The sequence below is a fragment of the Primulina tabacum genome, chromosome 1 (assembly GCF_025594145.1).
Source record: "Primulina tabacum isolate GXHZ01 chromosome 1, ASM2559414v2, whole genome shotgun sequence".
In the NCBI taxonomy this organism is placed as follows: Eukaryota; Viridiplantae; Streptophyta; class Magnoliopsida; order Lamiales; family Gesneriaceae; genus Primulina; species Primulina tabacum.
Window position 1 is genome coordinate 6887513 of NC_134550.1, and position 19354 is coordinate 6906866.

Below are 19354 nucleotides of genomic sequence, written 5' to 3' on the forward strand. Positions count from 1 at the left end.
ACAAGAGCTTTCAGATTAAAAGTAGATTGGAAAAAACGAAAAACAGACGGTGAGAAATAAAAAAAAAGAAAAAATTTATACACTAAATTAAAATACAAAACAATGACCTTCATCTGCATATAAATATAACATGAAAAGTACAAAAAATGGAACCGAGATAGTCGGCGGATTTGTCAGAATCCGTGACAGATTTTCCCGGATTGCACTTGCTTTGCATCAATTTTGTAAAATGTTATTATTTAAAAAAAAAAAAAAAACCCCCTTCTCATTATGGCAACACAAAATATATATAGAAAATTGATGATCTTGACAACAGCTTGTGGGCGGTCATGAGCACCCAGCCCATGTGGCGTCTCTGTCACTTTTATTTTTAAAAAAATTAAAACTTCTCCGACACAACATACGATTCTCCAACACAACAATACGATTCTCCGCAGCTTGTTCAGTATGTGCCGCAAGGAACATTGATGCATTATTTGAAGGAAAACATGTGCGATGACGAGATGAACTATTCGAAGAAAACATGTGCAATGACTTTCGTCATAGCATGATCTTGATCAATAATGATCACGTTTTTTAAAAAAAACATAACGGTGACATGGCTGCCTCATGGCTGGGCACCCATGGCAAGAGATCAATTTATATAAATGTGTGTGTGACAGTGTGTATAGTTTAAATAAACAAATGATCAAGACCATTCAGCCTAACACGCGATGCACGTACTAGTTTGTGTGTGTGTATACATATCGACATATTCGGGCATCTTGGTTAGTCCGAGTCTTGAATTTCAAGTGCAGGAATTCTTCGGAAACGAGCAGGATGAGGAAACGAAGACATGTCCCTGTGGTGAGGAATGATTGATCTCTTTCTCTTCCGTTCAAAAGTTGCATCGGACAGTAGTCCCACCAATGCCCCACGGTCCTTACTGCAGCTCCTCTCTCCTGCAAACCTACAATACAGAAGAGAAGGTTGAAGTTCTTTGCAAAACTTCATGATTCACTTCTTGTTGCAGCAAATACATGGACTCGTTTTCAAGTATGCGCGCAAGCAGTGGCTAGAGGAAGTGATTGAACTTGCACTACAACAGAAACTACAAAGGGCTATGATAAGGAGCTCAAAGCTGAACAACCCACACCACGAAGCACCAATGTGAAAACCGTCCAAGAGTTGGAACATATTAGATTGGCTAGATAAAACGATAAATTAAAATTACTTAATACAAATTATAACTAAAGTTAAGTCATCATTGTGTATTTGGAAGTTTTTTGCTCCACTTTTTTCACCATACATTCTGAATTCTGATTTTTTAAAAACAATGTGAGTGATTCACTTTTTGTTGCAGAACAGAGCATTTCAATAACCTATGTGACATGGGGGCAAACAGGTTCACAAAAGAAGATAAGATAGGTTATTTTTCATAGAGCTTGTTTAATTTTTCTTGGTCCCATTTTCGTGAATAAATACCAAAAAGGTTCTAGTTTTTTCTCTTCCCCGATGCATGTATATTATATTACCGTATGGTACAGAAAAGTTTTTGCAATGGATCCTATTTGAAAAAATGCGACTCTATTCTTGTCTTGAACTCGGATTAAAAATGTTAATTAACATATCTAATTTTAATATTTGAGCTTCCACATCTTCCCTTTCCCTTGTTATCTATATTCTTGCCTTGAACTTGGATTACAAATGTTGATTAACGTATCAAATTTAACACTCATGCTTCCTTGTCTTCCCCTTCCCTTCTTATCAATATAAATTTTTTAATCAACACCATTATAAGTTTGCTTAATCTGACAGAGTAACACACAAACATATTTTAAGGCCCATACAAAATGCCAAGTAATTAAGGGCTGAACAAGGTAAAAGCACAATTTTATGGAAATATAAATTTAGTATATTAGTTGCCTAAGAATACATCTGGTTTCATACTATTGAGTAAATAAGTTGTCTAAGTTTAAAGTTAAAATATGCAAGCAAATAAAGATAACTATAATAAATTTCAATTATTCCTAATATATTGTCCATTGGGAAAAACAAGAAACATAACCAAGTGTTAACATATAGCCAGCCATACAGAATGTAAGGAACAAATAACACTGTTAATGACTTTTCTCATTCCGATCACATGGAATAAAAATATTTGTACCCAGCAATTGCAAAGTTTCTCACAGCATTTTAATGGCAAGCAAACATATTCTTATTACACAAAACTCGTGGAAACAAAAATTCATAAAAGATGAAAATTTTCTAACCGTTCATGGATGATCTTGAATGCTTCTTTAGTGGCATAAGGTAATTGAGTCTTCGGATCACGGTAACTGGAATTTTAGTGAGTAAAAATACATTTTTATAAAATTCGTTCCAGCAGATGAATCTAATAGCAAAAACAAGCATATTCAAGGTAAAATGAAGTTATAGGAACCTGATAGTCCATTAGGATAGCCTTTGGGTGATGACCCGATGAAGTTGTATGGTAACAGAGGAACATACAAAGAAAAGGTGTCTACATGGCATCGATATATTTTTTCAATTGCTACATTATACCATTATCTCTTCATGGTATTCAACGATACTTTGAAAAGGTCTTTAAATTAGTGCTAATATGAGTTGTCATACATTCAGGCTTTCCCAAACACTTTCCCTTAGATCCTTGGATGTGCCAAGGAAAAAAGAACATACATACTAGATGCCTATCATTATCAGCCAAGGCAAAGTTGAGCTAACCAAGCTCCCCAAGATAACTTGTGTTTGTTCACGAAAGACAATTTGAGCATGTACACAGGATAAATGAACCAAACACGGAATTTTTCTCGTCTTTAGTATACAACTTCATTCGTTGAGCAATTAGGTCTGTTTTCAAAGAAGCCTGACTTCCATCTCCAATTTACTTAAGAATGACTAATTGATCACCAGCATCAAGTTTCTCCATCTGAATGATGATGAACATGAAAATGAGGTGACGCTTATAGGTTGATTGTTGATAACTGTTTACACACCTAATTAGGGCAAACGTCATACAAGGCAATATAGGCTTTACAAACACCACACCATATGCATGGAATACAATGCAGCTTTCTGAGTTCATAAAAAGCAAATACTTACATCGCCTGGCAGCCCAGTAATGACACAAAAAGCCTTCTCTGGATCTGGAAATATTAGAATATAAAATTAGTAACTCATAATAGGGCTAGGAAGCAGATGTAACTTTTGACCTGTAAGTAAAAGTTAATAATGGCAAATCTAGGTAATTGTCGAAACTCGAAATGCAATCTGTTGGTCTGGAAATGAGCAGCGTGAATGGTCTAGAGGGTGTGGGTAGACTGAATAACACTTACAAGTACTTTTCACGATTTTTCAAGTAATTAAGCTCACCATTTGCTTAGACAGTTAAAACTTAAGCCACAGCAAACTGTAGAATACTGAATTTTGCTGCAGGTAACATGCTTAAAGCTAAGCACGAGGACATTATGAATGTGAGCGTTAAACTAATATAGAGTATACGTGTTAAAAACATGGGCATTTTTCTCTTACATGGAATAGAAGTTGTTGAAATCTCTGACCGAAATGATGAACCACCCGTGAAATTTAGATATGAAGAACCTATAATAAATGTCCCATTTACTTATTCAATCAATATAAATGTTGAGCAAAAACCAATAACAATACTTGAACTACAAAATTGTGCACGGGGAAAAATGGATGTGAAGCCATTTGAAGTGAAGAGAGAAGAGGCTTGCCATCTTTAGAAAGATACTGTATCTTGGGACCACTATAAACTTGTTTATGCACAATAGCTCTTTTCTTCACTTCTTCTTCTCTTGCTAACACCCTCTCCAAGTTTCTCAAATTCATAATTTCTGCATAAATTTTTTAATGAAATACAACTGAAAAGTAGAATTAAGCTAACACGTGCACTTCGACAAAATAAATAAAATCTTTTACGCAGAATATCATGAAATGCACCTGTTTGAGCTGCTTCCAGAAGCATCTCTTCTTGGGTCATCCTTTTCTCCTCGCCTTCCTTTTTCTTCTTAATTGGCTGGAAGTTAAAAATATGTTCATCAAGTAATGGTCATTTTAGGGTTTGTAAATTCAATACATACCCATGCTGAGTTAAAACAAGTTTTTGAAGATAATATAATTTGAAAATAAAATAGACAGATAACAATAGAAATGTTGCTGTGTAACCACATAAGTTCTTGACCGGACCAGTATTGATAACAATTGACAAACTCGAACTGTGTTAATTGATGGAACAAGAAAGTAAATGATAGATAGGCAATGACACGATGAGAAGAGAGATAAGCCATTTTATCATAGGTTCACATGAGAAACCGTAGTTTTCTTTGGTCAATACGTCCTAAGGATGCATAACGCATAGAGTTTTAACCCTCCTGTAAATAGACTATATGCCATAATTAGACTTACAGACATGCTTCTTGATTTTATAGATGTGGTGTGAATCTTGCACTCATTTATGGAGATAATTTCAACATTTAGAAACATCTTCTAATTGAAACGTAGGGAACGATTACAGGGACAAAAATAAGAATAAAAGCACGGTAGAGTAGTTATAGCAATGACTAATTTCTCACAGTTATATATGTAACGGATTCTTTTTGCAGAGCAACAGGACTTTCTGCTGATTTATAAGGTAGCTTTTGATGTTGGATGTACACCACCAGATCACATAGAAACCAGCAAACATTGCCAAACTTTAAAGATGAAGAATTATCAGAAATTTCCTCATTATAAGATTAGTATGGTACTCGATATGCCAAAAGCAAGTTCAGATCAGCATTGAGAGTTGCCAAGGTTGGCATGATATAAAAGGTACAAAGAAGTGATTGATTTCGGAGGTAGGAGTTAAGGGTGGAACAATCGTGGTTAAGTAATAAGGCATGACACTAATACCCACAAATGTACAAGAGCCCTGGGTATATGACCCAACTGTTCATTTTCACTACCTTCAATTTCTGCTTAAAAATCATGTAATAGACATTTTTCACTCTAAAATCATGACATAGATGACAACACACACACACCAAAAAATAAACTTACTTTTCAATGACAACCCAAGAATAAGCAAAAGACAAGAATCATCCTTTCGGATTTCTTTATTTTTAAAAAAAATCAATCATCAAACAAAAGCAAAGACCAAGCACAATCATCCATTTTGACTCCAATATTTCGTGAAATTGAGAATTCTTTTGATGTGGTCAAATACTTCATAACATTCCTTCTTTCTCCAACAATAATAATGAAGAAGAAAGGTTTCTAGCACTTCGTTTTTAAGAATGGCTAGAAATCACATCAGGTTTTCATGTTTAGACCTTCACAAAAGTCCTTGTCATTTTCCAGTTAGTCTATACAACGAGAATATTTGGTCGTGCATCTTTCCAAACCTGTGCCTGTGAATTTTTTCAAAGACAACATATTTCCTAGTTTTTAACACCAAATGTTTCTTGAGAGTTGAGTTTCCACCGATTTGTGCATCGAATATTAAGCATCATATTCAACAGGCTCTTTTTCGACCACGTGAAACTAAATGCTGCACCACACAAAATTACCTTTGGAAAATTATCACAATTGAATTCTTGTTCATTCCGTAGAGCAGTTTGGTTACCTATGCTAAAGAGCTTTATCATAAACTAAAACAAAGTTGATGATTGTAATTACACAATACCTTCGTAGTAGATTGCAATGCTGCACGTATTGCATCCCTCTCGGCTTGCCTGATAATGACAGAAGTTCTGGTTGATTTTCTAACTATTTTCTCCATCTCAGCATCATCAGGAACTTCATGATGTTCATCAGGAGTGGACTGCTCTGAAATTTTCTCATCTTCAGGTACCTTTTCTATCTTGGACAGCACCTTGTTTTTCTTCTTCTTCATGGGTGGCTTTCCTGGAAATATCAATTTCTTTTTTGTCCTCGTCCTTCTCATAAAAAAATTGAGCAAGTCAGAATATACAGAAAGAAGGTGTACTTCACTTTATATTGAAGAATAAAGAGACATACCTCTCATCTGGTTCATTTTCCACTTCTTCATTTGCCTCAGGCTCCTGTAATAGAGTGTACCAACTCAAATTAAGTAGAATGGGAAACAGATGAGGATGAAAACGACGACCTCGTGAAAATATAGAGCTTACATCGTCATCAAAATCACTATCATAAACATCAGCAACCTCCGCTTCTTCCTCATATTCGACATCATTCTCTTCCTGGAAATAATTTCAGAGAAAACTCAGCCCAATAAAAATTTGGGAGGATGAATACAAATAATTGTCTCATGCAATAATCAGGTAGAACAAGCTCTTCACCAATATAAATGTCCAAATAAATTTATGTCTCTATTGACTCCAACGGCTAAGCGCCTTCACTCATAACACATTGTTTCCTTAGTCATGCCTAATATCACCATGGTTGTCGTTTTTGCATTTTCCTCAAAATAATCTCAATAGCACGAAGCAAAACCTCATTTTGAGGTTGTGCAACATGATAATCGTCAGGCACCCGATAAAAACAACCACCTGGAAACTATTTGGTGGCAAAACCAAGTTTTCCACCATACATTACCTCTTTGAGAGCGTCTTGATTCCAGAAGACCTCGTCCTCTTCAAGTTCATCATCAAGCAACTTCGTCATCCTGGCACATAATTTTCAAATGAGTCTCATTTCAGCCCAGTCAGGTACATACAAAAATTAGAGCGTACAACACTTCTCAACCCACCGTTTGCCTCTGGTTCCCCGAGAGGCAGGATCGAGGAAAACATGCTGTTGCAGATCCATCGACTTCACCACGTTAAATAAAATCTTCAACACTCAAACCGAAAAAATGTACAGAAAACGTTTGTCACACAAATTTCTCTCTTTCTTGACTGAAACAAAAAGTAACACCACATGTAATCCATCGTATCTGAAATGAGAATACAAATGTGTGAAGATTTCATTTGACAAAATCAAATTCAAAAGTTGCCTTCCATTATAGTACCCGACACAGCCTATTGGTCCATTGCCATCACCCGAAAATATTCTTCACACACCGTCCTTTTCAGTAGCGTTTTCCGGCGGATTAATTTCAACAGTGGGATAAGGGGAGTGATTCTGGATCTGGGAGGCAAAGAATCAAAACAGAAACGCAAACATAATCATGAACCCTACATGCAAATTGCCAAAACCCTACTCCTTTTGGATATCGGCAGTTCTTCTATATTCTTGCAAGTTACCCAGCTGGTGCTAATTAATTAATGTGTCGAAGTGATAAATTAAAAATAATTTCGATAAAATAATTATTAAAATTATTAAAAATTAAAATTAAAATACAATAATATACGATATTAAAATCACAAAAAATAAATATAAATGACTAAAAATAAAATTTATGAAAATAACATAATATCATCGACTTATCTATTTACATAGTTGTTTTGTCAACTCTAATTCGAAAAAAGAATAAAATTACAAAACAAAATAAATATAACATAGTGAAATGCATATTAAAGATATTTTTACTTAAATGTAAATGGTGCAATATATATTTATATGTTTTCATATTTATTTTTTATGTAAATGTGTAATTTTATAATGTTTATCTACAAATAAAAGCACATTGACCGAGCTTATAATATAAAGTCTTTAAATAAATATTGTTGTTAGACTTATAAATTATATAAAATCTTATTTTAATATTTGAAAACCAAAATAGCTTGATATATATTATTATATATCGCAAAAATATTTTCTCATTATTCAATATGACTACAAGCATAACTTATTTAAATCGCACATTCACACAAACACACACATATAAAAAAATCTAATTTACAAATTAAAAAAAGAGTGAAAATTTATAATAACAAAATATAAATTTAACTCATTCATAGTAAACCAGCTAAAATGCACAATCTTGAGTTCCCAACCAACAATGAACAGAAGTAATTGCCAAGCCCAGAATTACTTCTCCAAAGATTTCGAGTGGGATCAATTCAAAGAAGAAGTCGAAAGCGATCCATCCCTTCGATTCCACTTGCTCCCTTGCTCTTCGGAAGACACGGCTAGTCAAAACCATGATTCCGAAGCTTGGGAAAAGTTTCATTCTCGTCACTCCACTGGCAAGTTCTTCAAGGTATGCGAAATTGGATCATGGGCTGTTTTCATGAATCGTTGTTAGAAAAAAAAATTCAATCTGGTAGCCGTTAAAGGTTTTGATGAGGAATTTCTTGCGTTATGGATCATGGGTTTTTTGTTAATCGGTTGTCTCTGCTAATCCTCTGGGAATTCCACACATTGAGTCATGCATCACTGGCTTGAATTATTTCTTGTTGACAGAGTATTTCCTTCTTGTTTGTGGCATTTGTTAAATGAGTTTGTCTTTGTTCTACAATATGTTAGACGATCATCTGCTTGTTACTGATTGGCTAGGTGGTAAATTTAATTCGTCCCTGCTGAGATTTTGGTAGGACTTACCTTCTCTTTTTCATCACCTTAACCCCATCGTTGTGTATGATTTCAAGCTCGGTCATTCCATTTGTTTTAGTTTTTAATTTCCTTGGGTTGATGCTTATGTTAAATAGTGATTGGATGCAGGAGAGGCGATACTTGTTGAAAGAATTTCCAGAGTTTGCATCTTGCAAGGATGATTCAAAGGTTTTGGAAGTGGGATGTGGTAATGGAAGTACTGTGTTACCGATACTGCGGTAAGCTTGAATCTTGATTATTTTCCATCATCTACATCTGCTGTTTTGGTCTTCCCATTTTTAGAACTCCTTGTCAGCAAACTAACCCCTTATTAGCGGCAGCCGTCGATAAGTGGTTACTTCACTTGGTCAATGTGTGATGAGATTTAGGCAAATCATGGTCACATACTGAGCCCAACCAACAGGGGTATCAGTTTTTTTGAACTGTTATTTTACATAGGAAATTACTCTAATCATAGTTGAAATCAAAATCATAAGAAGAATATTTATAAAATTTGACATCACTCATATTAAAGTGGTACACATAAAAATTATTTGATCACAAACTACTAACATTATTTATATTTTAAAAATATAGATTATAATGTGCAATTTCAAACTTTTTTCTAAAGAATCTATTGAAATTATCACGATGTCAACATCGTATCTCATTGAATTGGAAATAAACTGAATATATTCACTGGACAAAATGGATTTTAATTAAATACTTGAAGAAAGAGCGCAATTGTTCTATTGTCATAGAAATTCATGATTGATATGTGTATATATGTTCACAGTTCATATGTGTATGTATCTAACACATAATTTTTAATACACTATTTGTATTAGCATGTGCTCTGGGTCACATATTAATGAACTCGATGAGATTACATTTGGCATTGTAGCAGATACTATTATTAAGTTACTCGAATCGTGCTTGGCATCTTAAACTTGAATTTTTTTCACTATTTGTACTAGCATGTGCTCTGGGTCACATATTAATGAACTCGATGAGATTACATTTGGCATTGTAGCAGATACTATTATTAAGTTACTCGAATCGTGCTTGGCATCTTAAACTTGAATTTTTTTCACTATCAATTTTATAATTCATCTAATGGATTAAAGATGGAAATGCTAAGTTCAGAAAGAAAATTCAAAAAATCACGCCAATTTATCAAGTCTGTTCAATAATTAGAACAAAAACATGACCAAGACATGCTGATATATTACTACAAAAATATATTTCTGACTTCATAAGTAGATCAGTACGAAGCATTGTATTATCTCTAGGTCATAACAAGCATGTTTCTTTTAACAAATTTTCTCTCTTTTATGTTAGTTTAATTAGACAAAAGTGCATTGACAATTCATTAATTTTCAGCTTTCACCTAAATCGACACATTTTTTTGTGGTGTTCATTATATGTTATTTTGCATTTTTTAGTTATTCATAAGATATTTCTTCTCAATGATTATTTATTAATTTTACATTTTATGGAGTTCTTTCTGTTCGCCTGTTAATTTTTACTGAATTTTGTTCCTTTTCTTGCAGTGGACAGGATAGCATCACTGTATATGCCTGTGATTGCAGTAATGAAGCTCTCGAGAGGGCTAAAGATGTAATTGGTGATACTAACTCAATCTCTAATAAAAGTCGTTTCTATCCGTTCCAATGCGATTTTTCAACATTTGGATTTCCATCGTGGTTGGCCTGCGAAAGTTGCTCAAGAAGTTTCTCACAGACATGTAATTTTGGATTTCCAGGTGCCAAATGCTTTATTATCAACTTTTAAATAAACTTGGTGATAAGTGACTCTACTTTGGGCATTATCCAGGTGCAAGCAACAGTAATAAGATAAATGGCCTCAAGCCATCCAACTTTGGCGAAAATAAATGTTGCATTGGAGGAGTGGATTTCATTACTATGGTACATTACAGTTTCATTTATATGTTATGTTAATTGTTGCCTACACAACCCAAATATATATCTAAGTTTGTTAGATTAGGCAAATTTTATCTACGTTTATGTGGCAGGTATTTACATTATCCGCTTTACCATTTCACGGGATGCCTAAGGCCATTGCTCATTGCTTTTCTGTTCTAAAGCCGGGGGGCCTGATTTTGTTCAGGGATTATGGTAACGGCTTACAAAAGGGATTATTTGAAAATTCAGTTTCATTCCATGGTGGGTTTTTCTGCCTTGTCCGGTGCTGTATGAACCTGATGACATGATTGTTTGTGATGACATCAGGTCTTTATGATATGACTATGCTTCGATTTAAACCTGAACAAAGAGTTGGTTATAGAGAGTACTTGCGATCAGATGGAACACGCTCTTATTTCTTCTGCTTGGATGCTGTGAGAAACTTAACTTCTGCTGCCGGCTTCATCGTGGTATAATCCTTGTAAAGATACTTGTTTAGTAGAAGCGTAACACCTTTTTTTTGTAAAAATCATAGAAATGAGGGTTGGCTAATACCGGAAGTGCCGTTAATGTGCTCGATTGTCTTGTACAAATTGAAATGGCATTCTTTAACAACCATTGAAAACACAGTAATTTAAACTCCTGAAAGCACTTTTGTTATTCACAATGACTGGACGGACTTAATCTCTTTTATTGTAGGTTGAACTTGAATACTGCTGTGTGAAGTCAGTAAACCGCAGGAATGGGAAGGTCATGAAACGAGTGTGGGTTCATGGCAAGTTTCAAAAGCCTAAGTGGTGTTGATAGTAGCCAACCTCTTTATCAACTCCTTTCCCGCTTATGCCTGCTTCATCGAGCGCAACAAGGAAATGCCCGTGCGCAAGAGAGACCTGCCACTTGAACCGTTTTGTTTTGTCCAAGCCCATTTGACAGTTTGTTTCTGGTTTGTTACCAGCAGATTTCTCTATTAATTGACTTTGTTCTTGTATTTTGTTACATATTTCAATGTTGGCAGTGCATTTTTTATAGATGCAATCAATGGATTCAATGATTCTATTGATTTTAAATGATTGTATGATGAATCAGATGGACAAAATGTTGGTTTATTGATTAAAAAATCTAAATTCGGACAGTTTCTTTATTGTCGTGCTTTTCATTCATCAAGCCCGCTGTAAAAAAAACATTGGTTCAAGTTGGCGGAATCACCTTGTTTTATATTATAAAAAAATTGATATATCGCCAATTAAAAAATAAATAAATTTAGGGATATATGACTATGAATTTAGAATTTTCGTAAATTATGATACGAAATCCCAATGTTTATATATTTTTGTAACAAAAGTCTCTTTCAATTTCATTATACTATTCTACACTATTAACGGGATATTTGTACGAGGTCAGATCAGTTTTAATTTAGCTATGTGAACCTCACAAGTGCAAAATTAAATTTGGACTAAATTAAATTTTGGATTTTTATATTTTGGGCAAAAATTTGTGTGAGACGGTCTCACGGGTCATATTTTGTGAGACGGATCTTTTATTTGATTCATCCATGAAAAAGTATTACTTTTTATGCTAAGAGTATTACTTTTTATCGTGAATATCGGTGGGGTTGACACATCTCACAGATAAAGATTTGTGAGACCGTCTCTAGATTTTGTGTCATGGTACTACTTTTGTGTTAAGGTCATAACGCAACACACTACCTTAGAGTAACTACATTGATCATTTAAATAGACAAACAAAAATACCCCTTCTTTATTAGATAAAAATTATTATAAGCACTTATTTTAGTAGATTATAAAAATAAAAAAAAAAATTTATTAATTATAATTAATAACTCAAAACATGTTTTTTAAAAAAGTTAAAAATTCATGGACGTGAATTATCATGTGGGTTGCTCGGTTAATATAAATCGTCATTGTGGTCGTCGTGGATCTCTATTTTATCCGTATTGCAACACCATAAATTTATCATTTTTTGTCATGAAAACACAATTAATTTTAGGCAAAGTGAATTTTGAATATTATGTCAAAAACATAAGCGACAATATTTGACGTAAATTAATCGTGATCACTAAGGTTATATTTGAATCGGAAGATTTTGATTTGATTGGAGTTTGAAAGAAAAAACTTGAAGACTAATCTGAAATCCATCAAAATGACTACAAATAACTTGTTGAGATTTGAAATTCATGGTCAAACAGATTTACCTAAAGAAACCAATAGATTTGTTACTAAGAATTTGAAATCGTTAAGTTCAAATACAACATAAGATCTCATATTAGTTGGTCACCGAGGCTTGAGATTTCCTTGTGGTTTAGACTTCATATATACCAGCAAATTACATGCACGAGGAGCTAAGAGAACATAAAGAACACACTATTCGGATTTCCATAATCCCTTTTTATTTTTTCTATAAAACATTTTTCACTATCCATGATAAACCCGAAGAAAAACATTTGATTTCGAATGGAAGGGAATTTTTTACATACAAAATTTGAGAGAATTGACGGTTTTTGGTGGTAGCAACTTTTTTAAAAAGTGGACTTTTTTTCTTTTTCTAAAAAAAAAAGAAAAGAAGCCTTTCCATTATATTTTATTCACGTGTTTTAGAGTTCCCTGTCAAGTTTTACACGTCCTACCAAAACTATATATTATATTAATTTATCAGAATTGTGTGTCACCTATGAGGAAAACACACACTTTACAAGTGAAAATTCTTTACACTTGTAATGTTTAATTTTGCTCTACTTTTTAAGGATATCATAATTGGTAGGGGCTTCCGAGTGTAAACAAAACAGGTTACAAATATAGGTGGTGGAGTTGAAATATGTGATGGCTATGTATGTAAAGGTTCAATTTCACATAAATTCTGCAAAGGGTCTATATGTTGGTTGCCGAATATCTATACTATATATAAAAAATTAATATTACATCATCACATTCGAACGTTCGATTTTTTAATATATATAATATTTGATATGTGATTTAGTAACATTTTTATAAAGATTTTATTGTTTATAAAAATTTTCTCGGATGTTGAAGTAATGAAGAAATTGAATAATATAGTAATAAATTGCACTATTTGTGATATTTATTGAAAAAGAGAGGGGAGAGCACTATGGCTTGTACCATCCAGAATTTGTGGTATTTGTGGGTCAAAATGTATTCCTCGTGGCACTAATTGTGGTGTCCTTTCGTTTCTTTTTATAGTTGGAAAAGATTCTACACTCTTGGCCAATAGTAATTTGTGATCTATACACAATATAAACACATAAATAAAATATCGAATTTCAATCCATTTGTATAAATATTTGAAATAATAACCGGGATTTTTTTATATAAATTATATTTCGATATAATATAATTAATTACATGATATTTTATGTTCAAAAAAAAATTTACCCGATATTTTCGTGTGATTTTTACTAACACAGAATATCACCTATGAAAGAAGTGTATGCATATAAATTTTGCACTAAATCCTTACTAATTATCGTATAATAGTATCTTATGCACATATTATATGCATATGAACATTCAGTGTCATGACTGGAGTTCAGTGGATCCTTACCTGTTTATTAAAAAATAAAAATAACATTTGAGAAAAGAAACTAAATCAATGTTTTTTGTGAAAGCAGATACAAAAGTTGAATTCTAGTCTTCCGCAGGAAATTCAATTGTGGGACCACTTTTTATCTGTTTTTTATTATGATGAAATCTGCAGTCGCCATCCAGTAGTGCGCACCGTGTAATCCTCGGGACTAACACGATAACACGCAAATACGCTAATCAGGTAAACCACACTAGATGAGTCTTGTGTGAGAGACTTGCCTCAAATGGTGTTCGTATAGAGAATAGAATTTCTGTCAATTAGTCAACCGCTCACACACTCTTCCACTTACTCGAATACCGTGAATACATTTTATCTACCATGTCTTCATCATTAGATGATATGAAACCTGAACAAAAGGATACAACTTTTTGAATTGAATAAGTGTCTGTTCGTAGAAGAGTTAAATGTAAAAGTGTATGTTCCTAATTATGTAGTTTTTTTTTTATGGAGACAATTAATTTTAATTTGAACGTTTAATTATCGCATAAAACAAATGAGTGATCCCCTTTTTGTGTGTGAGGACAAAAATTCTATGGCTACAGTTGAAAAACAGAGTGAACAAACGACTAGATCCTGGAATCCAGTAACGAAGTCGGTAAAGTTGTGTTATATATATATTTTTTTATTTTATTAAAATCAAGCCTACGCGTGCAAATGGTATATAATAATGTTGTTATTACGGTGTCAAGGACGGATCCAAAAATTAGAATTGACACGAGTTTGAACTTAATATAATGAATCATATATTATTACCAAAAAATATGTATTAAATTTTATATAATACAAAAAAATCATTACATTGTATTGTTCAATAAAATTGTGCCATAATCGAAGAGACGAGCCGAGCTTTGAGCATGAAAAGAGTGTTGAGCTAAGTGAAAAACTTACATAAATTATATATAATAATAAAAATTTGGAGTGAAGTAAAGCTCGGAGCTGACATGAGCTAGATCCGTCCTTGAGGTCCTTATCTATTATATTTGTAATTATAATTTTCAAATATTCATCTATATTATAGGTAAATATTCGAACAAGGTCTTTTGTGAGACGGTCTCACGAATTTTTATCTGTGAGACGGGTCAATCCTACCGATATTCACAATAAAAAGTAATATTCTTAGCATAAAAAGTAATAATTTTTCATGAATGACCCAAATAAGATATCCATCTCACAAAATATGACCCGTGAGATCGTCTCACACAAGTTTTTGTCTCCGTCAATATATAGAAAGTGTTGACTAGTGCATTTGCATCATCCACACTTGTACTGTTAATAATACGACAAATCACTCCATACATAATAATAATAATAATAATTCTCATCATTATTATTATATTGGGGAAAGGAAACTTAAATGTCTCATTTCCCTTTCCATTTATTATTTTTTTATGGGCACAAAACTAGCAATTGGGTTTTTTTTTTTTTTAAAAATGTTATTATTTCCTTTTATAAAGTTTCTTTCTTTCTATTTATTTATTTCATAATAGTTTCTCAATATTATAAATTATCGTAAAACATGTGATTTTGTCATATTTGCATTTTACAATCTGCCCATTCAATCCACTTTTTCCTCACTCGTACGGAAATTTATTTGATTTATTTTGCCAAAGAACCGTAGATTGGAGGGGAGGACTTGGGATTAGTAATATAAGTAGCATTAATGTTATGTTTTCAATGATTTGATTTTTGCATCCTTAAATCATGGATAGTGGAGATTTGTGTTGCCAACTCACTTTATAAATTTAAAAAATAAATAAATTTTTAATTAATTAATTAATGCTCAATTATGATAACAAAATCGCCACATTTTACTTGCGGTCACATCATTAAAATATAATTATGTTAAATCAATTTCAAAATTAGGAATTGCCACAATGTTTTAGGGAAGCTCTGGCCCTTGGATTTTTCAAAAGTTTATTATTTGAACAAGATCATGAATGACTGACTATATTTTAATATAAAATATAATTTTGTGTATATTAAATGTATGATATTGGAACAATTTATTTACTTCAAATTTTACTTTGTTATTTTTTTTTTGGGTGTAGAAATAATAGTGTCGGTGAAGGGTATTTCAAGAGAAAAAGATTTTATTTGTAAAATGAAAACCAATTATATAGAGTGTTCACACTTTAAGAATATACTAGCGATCTTTTACATGTGTTATGTGCATATATGCGATATTTTTTGTAATAATATTTTTTTTGGTTTTTAATTTAATATTTTCTTTAAAAATATATATATTAAAAATTATAAAATTATTTCAAATTTCAAATTTTGGATAGATATTAGAGAATATATTTTAGTAGTTTTAAAATTTTTAGAAAGTGGATATATATAATTAGAAAATAAGTAAACTTACTAAAATATATTTTATTAAATAAAAATAGAGTATTTTTATAATTTTAAATGAGTATTGTTGGTTTTTTTTTTATAATTGATTTTGACACTAAAGTTAGTTAGTATAGGTATCTCAAACTTAATAACATAAATAATAGTATAGATACGTTGTAAATAATGTGTTGTGATGTTTTGAAGAGTATATAAAATTCTTAGTGATATTATTTTTGTGATATATCATCTCACATCGGATTACATACAATGAGCATTTATAATTGACTCTTATAACAACTCGTGTCATCTATTTTCGCATTTGTTGCGCAAACCCAAACACTCTTATTTTTCATCGCTCGATAAAAATATATGTATGCCATTTCTTTCTCAGTTTTTTAAAAACTAATAATGTGAATTTTTTTGTTAGAATTGAGAGATGGAAATCCAAGAATCCATAAAAGTCAAACAGTAGAAAGCGAAACAATTCCCCCCAAGTTACTTTGTCATTTCAAATGCCAAAAGAAGATATATTTTCCTCGGTTAAATGAAGGCTCGTATATTATATAATGCTATAACCCCTGCAGCCTTTGAGTTCTAACTTTATTTTATGAGTGTTCTTGAAAAAGGTTCAACAATGGAGTCAGTACAAGATTATGATTACATTAACATAGAAGTTGATCCATTAGCCACCATATTGTGCCACTCCAACAAAGAATTTGAGTTCCAAAGTTTCGCCGATTCCTCGGAGACGAATCGCGCCGCTATCTGTTCAGCTGATCAGCTCTTCTACATGGGAAAACTCCTCCCTCTTCATCTCCCACCTCGCCTCCAGATGCTTGACAAAATCCTCCAAACGTCTTCTAAGTCGAGCTACGAATTCGACAATGAATCCTTTAGTACTCCATTGTTCTCTGCATCCAACACTTCCACAGCCAACACGCCATTCGAATCCTGCAACGTCTCGCCTGTGGAGTCTTGCCAAGTTAGTGGAGAGCTGAACCGGAATGAGTATTTCCTTGAATACTCGACATCGTTCAAGGAGAAGAAGTATTCTTGGGCCAAACGGTTGAAGCTGATCAAACAGTCGTCGAGTATCGGTTCGAAGCTCAAACGGGCTTTTCTTAAATCTCTGTTTACCAAATCCGGTTGTTCCTACCAATCTTCTGCTGCTGCTGCGGATGAGAAGAAATCACTTCCAAAGACCAGAGATATTGAGAAAGGTACCACCAAGAACGTAGCGCCACCTTTCGGGCAAATCCAGGCGGTTAAATGCAGTAACAAAAAGATGATGCCATCTTTAAGTAGCAAAGAGAACAATGTAACAGAAGATTGTCAAGCAGGTCACAGGAGATCGTTCTCCGGGGCCTTCAAAAGGCTATCGAAGTCGGCTAGTTCCATGTCTGATTATTCCAGGTCCGCTGGTGTCAAGAACAGCTGCGGCCCAAACTTGGAGCTCGAGAACTCGATCCAGGCCGCGATTGCTCATTGTAAACGATCTCAAAACCAGCCTCCTTCTAAAAGTATTGCTGGTGAACAGATACTTTGTCCAATGCCAGCTTCTTCCCAAGTCGTTTTCGATGACCAGGAAAGAACTGGACGTTGCAGGGGTTGAAAACTATGCATGAATAAAATTTTTACACAACTGTTGAGATAGTCGAAGAATACTATGAAACATGTTTATTTGAATAACCTCAAATTTTGTATAAATACAAAGTTCTGTCTAGAAATTAATGTTATTCATTGATTAACATGAATTTTGATATGATTAGTCATTCGATTTGCATCAGCCATTTGTTGTGAACGTCACCGCTATATTTAAGTGGTATCAGAGCAAGTCGAGCGATTTTAGATACAAACAGGGTACGGTCGCACGATTTGATTATGCAATCACCTGCTTATAATGTTCTCTGATGTTTCTTGTGCTCAACTGGATGACTACCCTATCAGTCAATATTTCTGTTGTGAACTTCATCGCTATATTTAAGTGGTATCAGAGCAAATTGAGTGATTCTAGATGCAAACAGGGCATGATCGCATGATTTGATTGTGCCATCACCTGCTTATAATGTGCTCAACTGGATGACTACCCTATCAGTCAATAATTATGTTCAACTTCCGTCTAATAGAGCTTTATTCTCCTTTTAGTAGAGATATATTTATATTCTTACACTTCTGTTAAGGGTTAAAACTTAAATATAGCCGAATATATCCGCAGCAATAATCAAAATAAAGGCGTTATTATCATAATCATACCTATGTTCCGTGAGGTAAAAAATTAAAAATCGGCCATCTTATTGCGAATAAAAAATACATTGAAAACAATATATTACATCAATAATATAACAAGTCAACGAATATTTGAAATAATTACATAAATATTACTCATATAGTTGGTTCACAAACAAAAATATATATTAAATTTGTATAATCCAACCGTCGAAACATTTCTTTTTCAATCGAGAATTATAATAGTCAAAATTCTTTTTATTTAAATTATGAAACTCTCGTTGATGCCACATAATATGATACAAGTGCCAACACATAATACAATTTTCCATGATATCAAATTTTACATCTAATCATATGCAAAACTTTCAAATTAGTAACTCCTCAACGTCCAAAAGAAGATCAAACTACAAAATATTGGACAAAAATTAAAATACTTAAAATATAAAGTCAACCCAACCCGTAAGCATGAAAAATATCGAGTCATTATAAGTTTTTCGTTAAACTTATAAAAACCAATTTATAGACCATAATCAACTAATTAGCATAGAAAATGAGAGGACACCACAAAATCTCAATTCATTCTCCTTTCATAATATTGGATTAATTATTTTTTTTTTAATTTTATTTCTTCTTCTGCTCGAGGATGATCGAAAGCGAAGTGTAGACTTGTAGAGAAGTTGACAACACAATTTATAGATATTTTTCTTGTATTTACTTTTCAATAATCTTAGGCGGCCTTAAAAGAAGGAATTCGGAGATTCCAGTACCCAACACCGACACTTCTCTTG

At 33.0% G+C, this 19354-nt stretch overlaps 3 protein-coding genes across 6 annotated transcripts; 2 read left to right on the plus strand and 1 right to left on the minus strand.

The window, feature by feature from the left end:
* Positions 1 to 413: 413 nt before the first annotated feature.
* On the minus strand, positions 414 to 7239 carry LOC142538056 (SWR1 complex subunit 2). Of its 3 annotated transcripts, XM_075643516.1 has the most exons (12): positions 6995 to 7239; positions 6734 to 6881; positions 6580 to 6649; positions 6153 to 6224; positions 6022 to 6065; positions 5687 to 5939; positions 3964 to 4039; positions 3738 to 3857; positions 3532 to 3600; positions 3108 to 3146; positions 2253 to 2322; positions 414 to 949 (listed from the first exon to the last, which is right to left on the minus strand). In XM_075643516.1, exons 2-12 carry the CDS (start codon positions 6790 to 6792, stop codon positions 769 to 771), a joined length of 1053 nt encoding a protein of 350 aa, XP_075499631.1. In that variant the 5' UTR covers positions 6793 to 6881; positions 6995 to 7239; the 3' UTR covers positions 414 to 768. The 3 variants fall into 3 exon arrangements, with proteins under 3 accessions (XP_075499631.1, XP_075499624.1, XP_075499616.1); XM_075643509.1 differs by lacking the exons at positions 414 to 949; positions 2253 to 2322; positions 3108 to 3146 and having other exon boundaries at positions 3395 to 3600; positions 6734 to 6826; XM_075643501.1 differs by lacking the exons at positions 414 to 949; positions 2253 to 2322; positions 3108 to 3146 and having other exon boundaries at positions 3395 to 3600; positions 6734 to 6919.
* A 660-nt stretch (positions 7240 to 7899) lies between these two features.
* Positions 7900 to 11526, plus strand: LOC142538080 (uncharacterized). 2 transcript variants are annotated; one of them, XM_075643524.1, is made up of 7 exons: positions 7900 to 8128; positions 8590 to 8699; positions 10014 to 10225; positions 10297 to 10388; positions 10496 to 10598; positions 10713 to 10855; positions 11085 to 11526. In XM_075643524.1, the coding sequence occupies exons 1-7, from the start codon at positions 7928 to 7930 to the stop codon at positions 11187 to 11189; spliced, it is 966 nt and encodes a 321-aa protein (XP_075499639.1). In that variant the 5' UTR covers positions 7900 to 7927; the 3' UTR covers positions 11190 to 11526. The 2 variants fall into 2 exon arrangements, with proteins under 2 accessions (XP_075499639.1, XP_075499645.1); XM_075643530.1 differs by having other exon boundaries at positions 10014 to 10207.
* A 5402-nt stretch (positions 11527 to 16928) lies between these two features.
* On the plus strand, positions 16929 to 18021 carry LOC142517258 (putative membrane-associated kinase regulator 4). Its single transcript, XM_075619910.1, has one exon. It carries the CDS (start codon positions 16945 to 16947, stop codon positions 17947 to 17949), a length of 1005 nt encoding a protein of 334 aa, XP_075476025.1. The 5' UTR covers positions 16929 to 16944; the 3' UTR covers positions 17950 to 18021.
* Positions 18022 to 19354: the final 1333 nt, after the last annotated feature.